The sequence below is a fragment of the Tachypleus tridentatus genome, chromosome 9 (genome assembly GCF_004210375.1).
Source record: "Tachypleus tridentatus isolate NWPU-2018 chromosome 9, ASM421037v1, whole genome shotgun sequence".
NCBI classification, from domain to species: domain Eukaryota; kingdom Metazoa; phylum Arthropoda; class Merostomata; order Xiphosura; family Limulidae; genus Tachypleus; species Tachypleus tridentatus.
Window position 1 is genome coordinate 152,787,901 of NC_134833.1, and position 17,368 is coordinate 152,805,268.

At 33.9% G+C, this 17,368-nt stretch overlaps 1 protein-coding gene across 3 annotated transcripts in view; it reads left to right on the plus strand.

The window, feature by feature from the left end:
- The window catches only part of LOC143226673 (kynurenine formamidase-like), a 29,498-nt gene extending 12,163 nt beyond the window's left edge, over nucleotides 1–17,335 (plus strand). For all 3 annotated transcript variants that reach the window (XM_076457954.1, XM_076457956.1, XM_076457955.1), the window contains 6 exons: nucleotides 399–477; nucleotides 2,314–2,414; nucleotides 8,447–8,525; nucleotides 13,308–13,443; nucleotides 14,444–14,548; nucleotides 16,275–17,335. In XM_076457954.1, coding sequence (XP_076314069.1) covers nucleotides 399–477; nucleotides 2,314–2,414; nucleotides 8,447–8,525; nucleotides 13,308–13,443; nucleotides 14,444–14,548; nucleotides 16,275–16,304 — 530 coding nt within the window. In that variant the 3' untranslated portion in view covers nucleotides 16,305–17,335. The remainder of the gene's footprint in view (nucleotides 1–398; nucleotides 478–2,313; nucleotides 2,415–8,446; nucleotides 8,526–13,307; nucleotides 13,444–14,443; nucleotides 14,549–16,274) is intronic.
- Nucleotides 17,336–17,368: the final 33 nt, after the last annotated feature.

Below are 17,368 nucleotides of genomic sequence, written 5' to 3' on the forward strand. Positions count from 1 at the left end.
TGAGTCTGATGTATTGCTTGTTTAACTTACTAAGAAGAAAGATCACTCACAAAGCTGTTACAACCAACATTCCAACCAGATTGGCAATTTTTAATGGTTGAACAAAATATTGTTAGGAATGTGTAACCTCTAATATTGGGAATTTTTATGAGACTATCACCACATATTTTAAGACAAATTATTATTTTTTAATATTGAGAATATAGGTAGAGTGCAAAAATAGGTTGTTTGTCGTTTTATTATGGCACATCATATTGTCAGATCTTGAACGAATTGATAATGTTTTAAAAATTTTATGAGTTTCAAACTAATGTCAGTAGAATTTTGTGCTTAGTATCACATGGTGTCATATTGTGTTCAGTTTGTTTACAACTTGAATGTTCTGTCCATACTACTAGCAACCCTTGATGATATTGTGGCAGATATGTGTCGAGCTGTAGCACATGTTATTGATATGGCAAAGTCTCGAGGTTCGAGGTAAGGGAGCATATATGATACTGAAGTATTTTAACTAATGTAAGTTTTGCTCTATTGTTCATATATGGGTGGGTTCTTTTAAAATTATTTGATGGAAGTAATTCAGTTCAGTCCACAATAAAATTACTTTATTTCCTTCTGATTTTTTACAAGCTTGAACCACTTGCACATTGTCATAAATTGTGATAGAGCTGCATTACAAATAATATTCAAAACTCTTAACAGTACATGGACTGATGCAAAATGAAATCACCTTATTTACACCAAGTAACCATGATAAGTAACATTGAAGTGGTTCACACTCTTTCTTGAAAACCATATACATTTCACATGTATACTCACATATATGATCCAGCTTTAAATATGTCAGAACACTGTCACATCCATAAAAGTTTTTTTAATTATTCTAGGCCTATTTTGTTATTATCGTTAAGACCCACCACTCTCTCCCTAGCTAATATTCAAACTATAAAATTCAAAATGTAGCTTACAATAATGGGAATATTAAAGTCTTTTGTGGTAAAATCTTGCTTGCATATGATGTTGGAATCTAAAAGTTTCAGATTTACATCACCAATACAACTGATATGTATTTCTTATGTTTCCTGTGTTCTATGTCTACAGTGCTTTTCAAAGCATGTTTGTATTGTTTGTTTTTATGCATTATAAATTAGTGTTTTAAATATACAATTTCATAACCTTGATTTCAGTATAAAATGGTTACTTGCAGGATTAGATGAAGCATGTATGTCTCAGAATTTGATACAAAATGTGTAACTACTGATAATAAGGTTCATGTGAAATTTTGAATTATTCATGCAAATATTTATCAAGAAAACTTGTTTTGCTTAGGTGCAAAAACTATTACTTACATTATTATTAGAAAAAAATATTTTATCAAATGAGGTCAATGTTTCGACCTTCCTAGGTCATCTTCAGGTTAAGAAAGAGTTTGCAAGTGACCTTTGCCAAACACGTCTTAGGGTCGAGAGTGTCCAGCAACGATCAGTTGCAAACTCTTTCTCTTAACCTGAAGATGACCAAGGAGGGTCAAAACATTGTTCTCTCTTTATCAATAAAAATGTTAATAACCATACCAGCCATTCTGAAAAACGTTTTTATTTTAAGTAGCTTTCTCATCATCAAGAAATAAGGTCAAATTGGTATTTCTTTTATTGAAGATTATTATGCTATTAGAGTATGGTATACAATAATCAAGAAAGTTCTTAATGTGAAGAAATGTTGATTCTCTAGGACAATTCATGGGTAATGTTATGATTCATAAGAATTAGTAGCAAAACTTATACTTGTAAACATTGAACAAAACAAAAATGTGTTACATTTAGCAAGATCAGAATTTTTCAAACATGAATTTTAGAAGTACATTTATTAGGTCACAGAAAGCAACTATAAATGTAACTGATATCAGTTCTTTAAATTTATGTACAGCTAATTTAAATTTGTAAGGAACTTTTTTAAATATTCCCAGATGCATTTCTTGTGCACTTCTTTATCTCATAGAAGAGTTGCTGAAGTGAGGCAACTGTTCTTTAACTTTTTTATTATCTAGTGTTCTACCAATTGATTATTTGTTTACTGGTTCCTGAGATAGTGTAAAGTGTTTGTGTTTTGGCACTACTAAGTGTGTTTAAAGATTGAAGGATGTATTATCAGATTGCCTGCCAAGTATGGTTCACAACTTCATCTGTGCTGTTATATTTCTAGCACAACTCAATAAAAAAGTTTATGAAATGAAAATACATAATTTAAATTTACAGCCTTAATAATAAATCTTGTAAACCAGTAAAGTTTAGTAATGCTTGTAGCACTTTTCAGAGGTATCTATATGTTGGGACATTCAGCTGGAGCCCACATTGCTGCAATGGTTGCATCTTCACTTCTGATGGCCAATCCTGACCATGCATTGTGGATTAAAGGTAAAGAAGAAATAAACAATTTCCTTACGAAACCTGGTGGATACTTTGTGAAGCAGTTTACAAAAAATTAACACAGAATGTGTAGAATAAATGTTTAGGTACTAGTATTTTGATTTTTTTATCATCATAATTGCATCCTCACTTGAGTCCTGAAAGAAGTTGTAGTTCATTCTAGAATAATTCCTTTAAATCATCTTATTATTTCTGTGTTTTTGAACAGGGCTATGAAATAATGGTTTCTTTATGATTTGAATTTTGTTCAGAAATGAGTTTGTTAAATTATTTTTGTTATACTAAATACAGTAGCTACCTGGGTATTAAAACTAGTTTTTGAACATCAGTAGTTGTTTTATGCACTTTTTATGTTGTATATTCATATTTATATTACATTTATCAGTGGAATTAGAAAACCAGGTGTATAGTGTTAGTGTTTTAATTTTTTTCCTTTTACTACCCTAGATCTTTATAAAGTAGAAGTGATAGAAATACAAAGAAATTTTGATCAATGTATTGTGTTTGCATTGCAGTTACAATGGCTAAAATCAGTTTTTTGTATGAAAAAGTCAGCAAATACGTATCCCATTCCTCATTGCAAAATTCCCTATAAATGCACTTTGGTAATCTGGAAGATTAAAAATTTTGTTAGCAGTTCATTATTAACTCATTATTATTGAAAGGTGGTACTTAAAGATTTATGAAAATTATTCAAATATATAAATAATTTGTGTTTTTAAACAGGGTGTAATAAAATGGATGAGTAAAAAGAAATCTAAGTTAATGAAATTGTGTCATTTTGCAGAATTATGAAAATTTTTATATTTTCAGCTTATGTGATTTAAGCCGTTTAACATATTGTATGTCTTATAAGAAGTATAATTAGTTATAATCATATTTTGTCAGCTGCTAAAGGGCATTCACACCATAACTGTTGCGATGAAAGGCCTATATAAATAATATTCTAACCATTACTACATTCTCTGTATCCCAGCCAGTCTGAATGACTCTGATTGAACAACACACATCATAAGCAATGCATATAATATGGTTGAAATAATTTATACTTCTGAATCTCATATTCCTGAAGGGCTAATTATAAATATGGTGTTGAACGATATAATATGCCTAATATAATGTTTTATGACAAGTATGTTTAACTATAATCTTGCTTTGCCAGCTTATAAAAGGCATTCATACCAGAACAGTGGCTTCAGATATAGTGTTATTTCCTCTCACACTAATAGCTATGGTCATTCAGTGCTGCCCTCTATATGCAAATAATTTCACAAGTCACAAGTGTTGATCTAGCTCCCATGCACCTTACAATCAGTGATACACTCTGAGCACTATGACTTCACCTATTCGTTTCTTATTGTTCTGTCATTTCTTGATTTTCTTTTCATTATTATTCCAAAGTGGATATTTTGTTTTTGAACAGATAATGACTTTTCAGATAATTTATTTTCCTAGCTTTTAATTTTTTTTCCCATCAAACCGTTGTGTTTAATTTTCATTTATACACAGTAAATTTTGAAGTTCAAGTGACCAATTCAGAGATCATGCCTTCTACTAGCACATTCATACAGGCTACAGGTGGCAGTGACATCTTTGGATTTATTGGCTATCATCTGCCATAAGATTGATCATTATATGAACCAACCTATTTCTCCTGAACATGTCAAACTTGTTCAGGTCAGTGAGGATTCTGACAGCTTATATCCTTCATCTAATTTTGCCATTTCTTCATATGCCTCTACTGTGGAATGAGCTAGGCCTAATATGGCTTTTTTAGACATGATTTCTCAGATATGTTCTATATTTTTCTTTTTGCCACTTTCATATGATCCCTATTTTTAATTTTTACATAACCTCTTTTCAGTATTTTTTCCTGAATATTAGGGTACATGCTGAGCATGTTATTTCTCAGATGATTGAGGGTGCCAGTTTGCCTTGGTCTGTCATCAGACTAAGTGTCCATTTCTTGATCCTGAACAGTTAGAATCAATGATTTTGCCTGTGTTTTTGTGTGGAACACTATTATCCTGTTTTGTATATCCCATGCCCAGTTTTCCCAGTTTTGCCTTATTCTATCAACTCTCCTGTGTGACTGGTTTATTATCCATCTTCTTTTTCAGGTGATACTGAATGTTTTTTGAGGGAATGCCTCTCTCTTGTTACTTCCATTTTGGCATTTTTTTTCTTCTTTGGGTCTAGTCTTGCCCACATGGTTTCATTGTCGTTGAAACCTTTTGGAGAATGCAGCTTTGTCTCACATCATTTACCACCAACTTATCTTAGGACTAATAATGAACCATTTTTTTTTATCCAGCATTATGTTTTGAGTAATATTCATGAGACTTTGGAATCCTGTGTGGAGTTGGTGTGATACCTAATTACCACTCTCTCTTTGTGGATCATTTCACATTCTGGGCCTGGACATACCACCATTACTGTTTCTTGTCCACTTTTTCTCAGCCCTTACCTGTTCCATACACGTTTCGTTTCAATTTATATGATGCAGATGGACATGTTGCCAACCTAGTGAGTTCCTATTCAGTGAGGGTTTGCATATCTGATTTTGTTCCCCTTTGGTGACTTTTCACCACAGATTTGAGGACTATTCTTGTATTATCTTAAGACTTGTCCACTTTCCCCTCTTCTATTGTCAGATACCATTTTCTTTCCATTACCTCATGATCTTGTGAGGAATCATCTTGTTACGATCGATTCTGAGAATTCTACAGTTGTAGCTCATCTCAGTTAGTAAAATGCCACCAGGTCTTGTTTCCATGTTGTCTCTCTTATTTCTCTTTTCTGGCCAGTACAACTTCATTTCCTGTAGCTGCTCCAGCTAGTCCACCCATCCATTACCTTACCTCTTCCTTTTACTCCATCATTTCTGAATCAACCTGGATCACTGACATTTCATTCAGCACTTTCTTCATGCCTGTTTTTATCCATTCTTTGGCAAGGAGATCCAGGTGGGTTGTTTCCTTGTTTCTTTTATTTTAGCTTGTTCCACTTGCCTTTTCTCAAGAAAGTTTATCAGCATAAGTTGAAAATTTTCTTTTGATGGTCAGGGATTTTCACATCCTAGACCTACTATTTCTAATATTAAGGATTTCGTCACTTGAATATTTGATCAGGAGTCTTCTGTCTCCTTGATTGTGTATTATTGGGGAGTGTTATCCCACACTTTTTGCTTTTCTTGGTTTTACTTTTCTTACCCTTTCTCTTTTATTGTATTTCTACCACATTCATTTCCTTCTCCTTTTTGCCTTTGGAGTTCATCAGTCAGATTTATTTGCTATAGATGTTTCATGTACTCTATATCATTCCACATATATCTTCCATTATTTTGATCAACCTTTCCTTCCATAATCTTCAGCAGCATGAGAGGGTGATTCTGCCTTCTCACCAGTTTTCCTCCTTTCAGTTTTCTACCTTCATCACTGGTTGGATCCAGATAGAGTACAATGTCCTGTCTGTGTTCTTTGTTGTTATACTGCCTACAAGGCTTCCTTCCTTGTTGACCTTTTCTGCCTATTCATTCCCTGGCAGACATCCTCTATTTGTGACTTTTCTTCTTTCATCCTGACCAGTTGGGTTCAGCTTTTAATTCAGTTGGCTTATTCTTTATTGTCATCTTCCTGTAATTTGTTCCAGGTGTTTTTTCATCAAATCAGCACTTTATCTTTTCCCTGTTATCTCACTCCCTTCATCCATCAGATGAAATTCTCCAGTTGGCAACATTCATGTTTCAGTCTGCATCAGATCACTACATCTTCATCTTCTCCAGTCTGCATCAGATCACTACATCTTCATCTTCTCCAGTCTGCATCAGATCACTAGATCTTCCCCTTCTTCAGTCTGCATCAGATCACTACATCTTCAGTCTGCATCGGATCACTTCATCTTTGTCTTCTTCAGTCTGCATTGGATCACTACATCTTCATCTTCTTCAGTCTGCATCAGATCACTACATCTTCATCTTCAGTCTGCATCAGATCACTACATCTTCCTCTTCTTCAGTCTGCATCGGATCACTACATCTTCCTCTTCTCCAGTCTGCATCAGATCACTACATCTTCATCTTCTCCAGTCTGCATCAGATCACTAGATCTTCCCCTTCTTCAGTCTGCATCAGATCACTACATCTTCAGTCTGCATCGGATCACTTCATCTTTGTCTTCTTCAGTCTGCATTGGATCACTACATCTTCATCTTCAGTCTGCATCAGATCACTACATCTTCCTCTTCTTCAGTCTGCATCGGATCACTACATCTTTCTCTTTTTCCTGTAGCCATTCATTAGATTTTGGTGTGATTGTTACTGAGGAAATTATCTATATATCTCCTTTCTTTCTTTTTTTTAACTTATTTTACTGTCTGATTCCTCTTTGTTTCAAGTGGTGTCTGACCAGATACACTTCTTACAGTCAAATCTGCACTGCAAGGCCATGTTGACTACTTATTTCTAACTTACATCACTATAACATGTTGCTCATTATAGAAACAGGGTGTTCCACAAGATAACTTACAGGTTTGTCCTCATGATTTCTTCGCTTCATTAGTATGCCTGTTCTGGATCACGCTCTCCCACGATTTATTGGTAAAGCAGAAGGTGGACACTTGCTCATCTATGCCATGTCTTATATTGAATAAATAAAATACAGTATGCTTTTGAAAATACTGTTTTCATAGTTAACCACTGCACTGTCTCCAGTGTTATGGTTTCTCCAGACTCTCCAACACTTTTCTCCTCCCCTGTTCCATTTATTAGTGGACCATTGGAGCATCCTCTTGAATATGACAGTGATAAATAGGATATAATGACAAAATCATTTAGTTGAGAGCAGGGTGGTGTGTAGATTAAGAGATGCCTTACAATTTGATGCTCCTGAGAAGATGTAATAGTTTTGGAGTGAGCTGTCAAAATTGCAGTCCATTTTCTTGCCTGGAATCCTGCATCCTACTCTATATGTTGATGTTGGTTCTCAGTGTGTGAGATTTGAAATCTGTGCTGGACCAATTAATAGGTTCTCTCACATGTATTACAGGTGTCTCCTCACTCAATTATATTTTTGTTCCTCCATCTGTGTTGTGGGTCGTGGTGGAGATTTTTCATATTAATATGGTTCTACCTCTAATGTTATCCCTTGATGACTTTATTACACTAAGGTTGTCATTGCACTAGAGGTAGTTCCTTTCAGGTTTGGCTTGAGTGAGATAGCTTACATTAAAGTGACATTTTTACAATACCAGATGTCTGGGTGTTTCCTGGATTGGTCAGTCAGTTTCTCACTTTACTATAATGTGTCTGTGTTCAAAGCGTGGGGGGATAGGAGATTCTCTCTGGCCTGCTGAACTTGAGGTGAAGATGGTATGATCCTCTTCCTACTTCCATGTGCATGTTTGTTCCTGGTGGCCTAGATGTTAGATTGTAGTTGACTTACTGGCAATATGCTCATCATCCAACCCTTGTGTGGATGTCAGTTCCCAGCAGTCCAGATTTTGGACATAGTTGACTTGCCATGTGGAGTCTGTCTCCCATGAATGATCCTCTACTATGAGATCCCCCTTTTAGGGTGTTTTTTTGGATACTTTAGAGTAAGACTGCCTTGTTTTACCATTAAACTGGTCCCTTCACTTATCCAATGTAGGATTTTAGCTGTTTATGTGAGAAAAGGTAATGTATCATATTGGAAGTTGTAATTTTCTTCTACTGAAAATATATTTTCAGTAAGTATTTATCAAAATACAGTGATAGATTGGTAGAATTGTATAGAGGGTGTCACATGCATTTAGAGGTTGTGTTGCACACTTATTAGTGGAGGGTTATTGCATTATGATTTACATGCAAGACACATTTGAATCTGTTGATTTGAGGTTTGTGTCAAGGCTTGTTACGTGCAAAAACAAATTTTTGTATACAGAGGGCAGCAATGAATGAATAGCTGTTTATGTGAGAGAAGGTAAGAATGAACTTTCAATGGAGGAAAATTATAATTTTGTTATTTGTTGCTTTATTCTAGGTTTTGTATTGTTATCGGGTGTCTTTGATATGTGTCCCATAATGATGACATCTTGGGCAGAACTGGGGAATTTTACTGAGTAAGTAGGATTTTTACCTATTATTTTTAAATGAAACTTCTTATGGTATAGTATTAAGTTATTGTAATTAAAAACTTGGTGTGTTAAGGTGAAACTTGCTTGCCTTCTTTGAAGGTGGAAACAGTTCTTGTAATAGTTGTATGAATTGTATTTGTGGACTTCTACTTTAGTTTCGTGGACTCTGTTGACAAACTTAGCATAAAGACTGAACCATCATTTCCAGATTGTGACCACACCACTTTGGTAACAGTGAACATTCATAAAAATCACAGTGGTTTCTTATGGTAAGAAAAATTAAAAATAAAGAAAACAATAGAAAAGCTATAAGTATGGTTTGGTTTTACAGCCACTTGTGTAAGTGTCGTTGTGGTCTATATATATTACAGTGGTTTTACAGCCACCTGTGTAAGTGTCGTTGTGGTCTATGTATATTACACACTAGACCTGTTTCTGAAGTGCATATGATTTACACAAAATATTATAACACTTCCACAAAGATAATAAAATAAAACAGTTTTTAAAGAAAAGTGACAAAAACTAAGAACAGAAAACTTGTGCTAAAACATTTTTCCATCTTTCCATGTGTTTAAATGGTTTTCTACCAACACTTGAGTACTTATTTGAAGTAATTAGATTCAAAGGTCTTGAACATGCTACAGTCTTCAAAATTAGGACATCAAGTCTGAGAAAAAAGTGTCACTGTAATTAGTCAAGATAACACAGTGGGAAATGTCATCCCAAGGTAAGTGTCCTCACCAATGAACAAGAAAATATTGTATTCTTAGATGCTAACAAAATACAGTAGAAGACACCTAGTAAGTTTGTCTTCAAACATTGTTATTCTTCAGATAACATGACACTGATCTTATCTTTCTGTTTGCAGTATATGAAGAATAATCTAAAGTATGTTTGAAATTTAAAGTGATAAATTTCACTGAAAGTGAAACTTTTGAAGTCTTCACAAAATAACTGTTGCTAGCAAGATAATATTTGTGGTATATTGTTAAACATTAGGCCAAAGAATCATAACTGAAACTGAAGTGGGTTGAGAGAGAAAATTAAAAACATAAACATCATATGTATTTTGTAATAAGTTCTTTATCAGTAAAGAAACAACCGTTAGAACTCGGCATGTGATGTACTATTTCAGCACTTTTGTTACAGAGCTTTTCTATGATAAACATTGTTAGAGATACAACATGTTACTTAGAGAATTAATAAAACATGTTTGATACAACATGTTATTTAGAGAACATTTGTATTTTGACCAACATCTTGATGAAAATAAAAGTGATAATACAATGTATCAGATGCTTTACCTCAAGGATCACCTACTACAGCAATTCATTACATTAATTTGTATCATAACTGATATTTCTGATTAGACAAGATGAGCTGTCTGTGTCAATAAATGTTCCAGCTGTTTATCAGTAGTTTTATTTTTTTGTGAAATCTTCACATTTTAAGTTATTCACAGAAGAATTTAAAAATAAAGTGGAAATAATATGCATTTTCTTTTCTCTTTATGACAGGATTTTTAAGCTGTTATACTAGACGTTTGTTAAACAAAATGTGACTGCTTTACTGCATGTTGTTGCTGATTTCTAGCTGTACACCACTACTGTATAAAACTTAACATTTGCTCATTATCATAGATGTTCTGACAGAAACATTTAACCCATAATATACATTTTTCTAAACTATATGTACTTAACTGCTCATTGGCAACTTTGTTACAAGTACTCTTCAAAAACATGAACCATGTGCACAAAAGTGCCCCTTGAGATGGTTCCTATACGTGGTTAGGGGAACCTCCCAGAGAAGATTCTGTAATTTCAGTTCATCTTTTATAGGATCTGAATATCCACCCATGTGTTTGATGTGCATGGCAACTCGTGTAAGGTAGGAGACGATACTGGTGGCCTTAAATTCTTCTGGATGGGCAGTCTTGGGGTGGCACCGTCAAAGTTGGACGCAATACCTCGATTTTTCATTCTGCATTTGTTATCTGAGAAATCCTTAGGGCAGATGTCCCCCTTTTTCATTCAAAAAGGATTATAAAGGCTTTCGGGGCTCCCTCAAGTCAGTAAGGAAGCAGCACCCAGGAGATATTTGGTGGAAACATCTCACAACACACCAAACTCCTTGAATACACAAAGTATTAGAAATATACCCATTGAGATTACTCCTTGTGCTACCTTGAATTCTTCAAGAGGAGTTATTGTAGAAAGGGACTTGAAGAACATTCCTGAGTTGGAGATCCTTGCTGGTTTTTCCAGCCAGGGCGTTTCTGCAGTGTGCCAAATGACCACTCGCAAAGATGGAATTATGATGCCTATTAATGTTCTGATTTTGATTTTTACATCACCATGTCCACCTGCCACAGTGAAGGCAGGTTATCTGAACTGTGAGGTACAGCCATACATTCTCAACCTTCTCAGGTGTTTCTAAGTGTCAGCAGTTCAGTCACTCAAAGACATCATGTCATGGTTCTTTAAAGTGTACTCATTGTGGTGGCAAAGACTACAATGCTTATGAGTGAAAACTAAAACTAACTGTAGTGGTTCACACTCTTCTTACTCTATGCTGGAAGACTATGGGGCAGTTATCATTTTGAGAGAGACTGACCATGGTTGATGCCACTGACCCTTGTGTCTCAATGGAAGTTGAACCAGGCTAACTGGCCCTTTTTTTCACTACCCTCTCAGAACTTGATTCTACCATTGTCTTTAAGCCATCGATACACAACTGCATGGCAGCAGTGACTGACTGTAATATTCAAGCAGTTGCCCAGTGTATTCTGAAAACCTTGAGATGCTTTCCATGCTTTCATGATGGAATTCTGCCTGCCACATAACATGGAAAGCTCAAAAACAGGCCTGCAATACCTTTCGTAGGTATCCCACACTTTTAAACCAGATTGCTTTTCAGTAGGCCCTTGCACATGCTTGGAAGGTCAGACATCAAAGCGGGAAGGAATCTTTAAGTACACAGCTAGCATTTCTTCTACCACCAGTTTCAGAGTCATATGGGACAAGATTTGTGAGGTCAGTGGGCAGCATATTTCTGCCCCCCTTTTGATCTTTCTTTCTGATGGCTTGTGATGCCCATTAAGACTCGGACAGAAAGTGATCACCTCTTTCCTTTCAGGCTGATCATCGAGTATAATTGTCCCTTTAAACTGGTGGGACTCAAGCTTGCTCTTCATTGGTCTGGCAGTACATCAGTTGTACCTGACAACATTCACTACAAGATGCTGCATCATCTATCTCCTGCCTCTCCTGTTATTCTTCTGGTTGTTTTAAACTGAATTTGGCAGGAGAATACTTTTTCTGATGCTTAGCACTAGGCTATTGTTCTCCCTTTTTCGAAGCATGGGAAGGATCCCAAACTGCTGCCCAATTACTTTGAGCTGTTTCTGTAAGTTCTGGAGAGAATGGTTAATGCTCATCTTATTGGTCCCTTGAATCATACAATATTAAAGTTTTACCTTTTCCCTGAAACTATTTGCATTGTGCACTTTTGGCACCATTGGGGTATTCACCCACATCCTGAGCTCTATATCGGTGCAGTTATGCTACCTGTGGTCCCTGAAGCAAAGTTGGGGCTTATATTTGACTGTAAGCTGACTTTCATTCCACTCAAGAAGCAGCTATGCATCGAGTGCACAAGGGCACTGAACATCCTTTCTGCCCACATATCCACCTTTGGGGGAGATGATCTGTGGTTTGTGGTTCTACTAGAACCTCGGACCTGAAGATGTTGGACCTCATTCACCATCTGGGGCTTTAGCTCTGCATGGGGGCTTTTTACACTTCAGTAGTCTACAGTTTGTACACTGAGTCTCATGAACCTCCTCTGCACCTCTGCTGTTTACAACTGTCTTTACTGTATGCTTCAAAACTTTGATCCTTACCTGAGCATCCTATCTGGGTTTGTGCTTACCTTCCTCAGTGAGTCATGCTTTTTCAGAACAGATGATCTTCCATTGTTTCTTTTGGTCTTCATATCCAGGCATAGATAGCTGAATTGGGTCTATTCTTTGATAATGTTGCTGTCTCCACAGGTCAGCCCATATCATCACGGCTTATTACCATCCTCAAGTGTGACCTTTCTTTGAGTCAATTGAAGAAGGCAAATACTCCTGATTGGAAATACAATCTTCTCTTTGCCAAACATCTTTCGAACTATTCTTCCATTTCAGTTTATACAAATGATTCTAAAATCAGGCAACTCTGTGGGATCTTCCATGGTTTGTTTTGGTTGGTGGTTGCCCACAGGATTCCCTCTACAGTTTCTGTGTTCACTGCTGAATTGTTTACCATTTCTCAGCCCCAGATCACATAGAAGCTATGCAGTACACACATTGTAATATTTACTCTGACTTTCTTAGCTCTCTAGTGCCCTCAGTGTGTGGCATGTAAAGGAATTATAAGAAGGTAAATAAGGAAATGAAAAACAAAGTACATGCTTGATCCATCTCTCATATTAACTTATGGTATGCAACAAATGTAGAATATTCAAATTTTTAGGATTTGTAATATTTAAAATGTGACATTTTATTTTAACTTGTGGATTGGTTGAATGGGATAAATGTAAGAATAATATTATATTGAGTAGTAATGTTGGTTTTTATGCTATTATTTTTCAGTGCTGCAAGTGTTTCATTATTTTTGTTTAATATTGTGCCGATTTTGGTATTGCTATTATTATTATCATGAAGTGGCATAGTATATGTGTGTTATTTCAATATTGTTAAAATACGTTTGTTAACATTTACAGAGATGCTATTCAAAGAAACAGTCCAATGTTTTTGGTAAAAGAAGTTTCGAAACACTTTCAACATTGTAGATTTCTAGTTGCTGTCTCACAGTATGACTCACCTCACTTTCACAAGCAGTCTGAAGAGTATCATGAGGTAAAGCTGTAACTGTCTATTGAGAAGCCAGATAAAAGTTGACTTATTTACAAGTTAAAATATGTCGAATAAAGGTTACTTGGTTTTCACTACACTTTGGAGAGAAAATCCCTTGAGATAAAGCAAAATATTTGAGAAAAACTTAGAATATTTTATCACTTTTTTTACTAATGTGAAGTTGAGAAAAGTTGAAGTATTCATGGGAGACTGTAACTGAAGAACTTGAAGAACTTGTTCAGTAATATTTGGTCAATTAGGAATTCTTTTAATGGCTTGTTTCATAGTTTTCCATTTTACTTGAATAAATGTTTTTGTCAATAACTCCTTCTAGCAATAACATTAACAAATATTTTGCACAGCTGTTACTACATTTATATATGCAAAAACGGCTCGTTTGGGTTGAGAACATATTTTACATAGAAGAGCGAACAACATTTCGACCTTTGGTCATCATCAGGTTCACAAAAGTAAACCCTTCTTTTTTGCCGTTTTTGCATATATATATCTCTACAAGTGGGTTTTCTCGACATCACTGATTGTTACTGCATTTGTTTTATAAAATATAATAAAACATTAATTAGGTACTTTGGTGGAGTTCCTGTTCTATTTAAAACAATAAATTAGGTTTTTGAAATGATAATTTGTTCAAGGAAACTGTTTTCCATTATTCTGTGCAAACCATATAATATTGGCTATGTTCTGCAGGTTGGACAACAATGTATGAAAGTATTTGTTATGTGCTTTGATTTAAAGCAAAAAATGATATATTTACATTGGATATCCACCTGTAAAACATCTTTTAAAAAGTTATTGGTTGGGAACATAGTGAGTAAAAAGATCAGCTAGTTATCAGTGTGAGGAGGTTTAAAAACAATTAAATTAATAATCGTTTACTGATACTAAGTTCATGTGAGAATGCTTTACCTAATTGCTCAAAACATTGTGGTACTTTTACCAGCTGAAGGATATTAACAAACAGATTTGTTTTCCATCTTTACAGCAACTCCTGAGTGTAAATTTATCATCCAAATATCTAGAAATTCTAGATAGTGACCATTTCACAATCTGGTTGGATTTGTGCATTCCAGAATTTACCATGACCAAGGTGAGCTTTTTTTTAAATAGTGATACTCAAGTTTTCTTCCATGTATGAGGTTTGGCTGAGTGCTATGACACTCAACTTGTGATCCATGGGTCTTGAGATTGAAAACCAACATCAAACATCCTCACCCTATCAGTTGTGAAGGTATTATAATTTGATGGATGGCCAGTCACATTTTTTACTGGTAAGATGTAGCCACGAAATAGCAGTGGGTGCCACCAGCAGTTCAGAATTAGGGATAGAGAAGTAGTTTTTCCATAGTAAATGTTATATAATCATGAAAGTTATAAACAGATTTATGTAACTTTATGAAAATAATTTCCTAAATGTGATCTTAACTCTCTCCCTACAAGGTTGGGTGAATCAACCAACCCCTCAACCATTTTCTACTTGGTGTAGTTTCTGTACAATAGGTTTTAACACACATAGTGTCTCTTCCCAAAATTTGCCAGACTTATTAAACATTATAGTTGTTTTGTACACAACAAATCAGGTTTTTAAATTAAGTTTTTTGCTAAAGGTTGTCTTAATATATGTAGTATTTCTGTATTCTAGCCCATGTGCAAAGTAATTTTCACATTAAGATTAAAAGTACTTTTCTTTGTTTTAAAAATCTAAAATTCTATTTGCATAATCTCTAAAACCTCCTAAATAAAGTTCAGAACTTTTTTTTTCAGTAAAACTATATCCTACTTGTTATTTTCTTTATTTTAAATTTGTCCAAGGTTGATCAATTTGACTGACCTCTTAACCACCAGTAAAAAAATTGAAATCTAAATACCCCTTTTGTTTATAGTGTGGCTTCAAATTGTAATATGGCCCTGTATTTGTGTATCATAAATAGCTTTAAAATCATACATATAATTACACTTACATCTTATTGATTTTTGCCTTTCAAATCCTGTTACTACTATTCATGTCATTGTAAGGTTTAATTCACTTGGCAAATGTGCAGCTTACATTACACTATTAAGTTACATTACAAACAAACAGTTTGGGAATATACCATTTGAAAACATTTTATTATTTTTTATTTTATCTGATTTAACCTTAATGAGCATAAAAAGTTTCCCATTTAATTAGTTTTATAATAACAAAGAAGGAATACACATGAAGAACAATAAAGTTCTTACCTGGGTTGTTCTTTTCTCTCAACTTTTGAGATATCAACGATATCATAATGAGTAGTTTATGTTACATTTTGTAATTCTTTGAGTGATGGTAAATGGAATTAGAGAAGAGGAGATGCCTAGAGAGTAAACGTCACAATTCACATACAAGGAGAAATCAAAGTTGTTTTCAATATTGTCTTATAAAAATAACAACTTAACACTCATATACTATTAAAATATGTATTTATTAGCTACATTTTTGTTATACTTATTGGCATGCCATGAAAACAGAAGTTTAAGTTTTGAATGTAACTCACTAAATCCTCACGAACTACAGAAAGTCATGCTGAGAAGGAAGGTTTAATGTTTAAAGTGAATTACATTCTGTTATTATTAATCTTTTTTTTTTTCTTTTTCATTCTTAATGAATCAGTGGTCAGTTTGAAGGCTTATAATGCTAAAACCCAGTTACTGATACCAGTGGTGGGCATAGATAATGCACTGGAATGTTCCCAGCTGTTGTAACCTGTTAAATGAATGTTTGTGTTATAAATGTTGGTTTTATAAAACACGACTGTTTATCTACTTTTACTGATACTTTCTTCTTTCTCTTTCAGGAAATCATAAACTTTGTGAATGAGTCATAAAAGAAGCTGAAGTGAAAACATATGTTATGATAAACGTACAGATAAAATTTGGGGTTGACCTTTCACTCAAATAAGAAATCAATTTATGTTTAATTATAAATTGTTTTTTGATTTATTGTGTTAACATTTGTGCTCTAATTTCTACCTTGCTGAATTAGAAGTTTGTAACACAAAAACAGTTTGTTAATTTCTGTCTGAAAGTAAAAATACAGAGTTTGATAATTTGAAGGATGTTACTACAACAGTCATAAGATGTGGGAAAAAACAAAATGGGTAACATTATTTTTCTAGTAAACTGTTTAGTTAGAAAGTTCTTAGACAATAATAAAGTACACCACACAGCTCACTGTAATTTAAGATCAGTTAATATAAACCTTTAGATATTTTAATATGAAACTGGTTGGAGAAATTACAGATAAGTGTTTGAAGAAACACTTATTTTGAATAACACTCAGGTTATTGTTCCTAAACATAAAGTATTTTCAAAATGTTTGTATTGTGATTTATAATTCAGAAATTTTTGTTAGATCATATCAAATTTAAATCATAGTTGAATAATGTCACAATATATGTATTACAATATAAAGTATTCTGAACTATAATTATCAGGTTTCTGAAGTTTTTCCTAAATTTAATACATTTTTATGTAGTTTTAAATTTCAGTACAATAATGAATTTATTTTTCATTAAATTGAAAATGAAGTCAATACTTTGTGTGGGATGAATACTTCCTGAATTATAAGATTATATTCTTATTTTTTTGCTGTTTTCTGGTTAACAGTATTTGAAATATAATCAAGTTGAAAGCTTTAGTAAATAAAAGGAAAACAAATCGAATTTATCTGCTTAATTTTTTTTACCATATTAGAAAATTATAGCATATGGATTTTTATGGTATAAGATTTTATTACACTTGGATCTCATTTAGAAGTTTCATATTTTACCACGACATGTTTTTTGAAACTTCAAGAGAAATGAATTTTTGTATGACAAATAGAGTATTTTTTCTAGAATAAAATATTTTCTCTAAATGCTGCTGTATGTTTGTGTTTTGAAATAAGTAT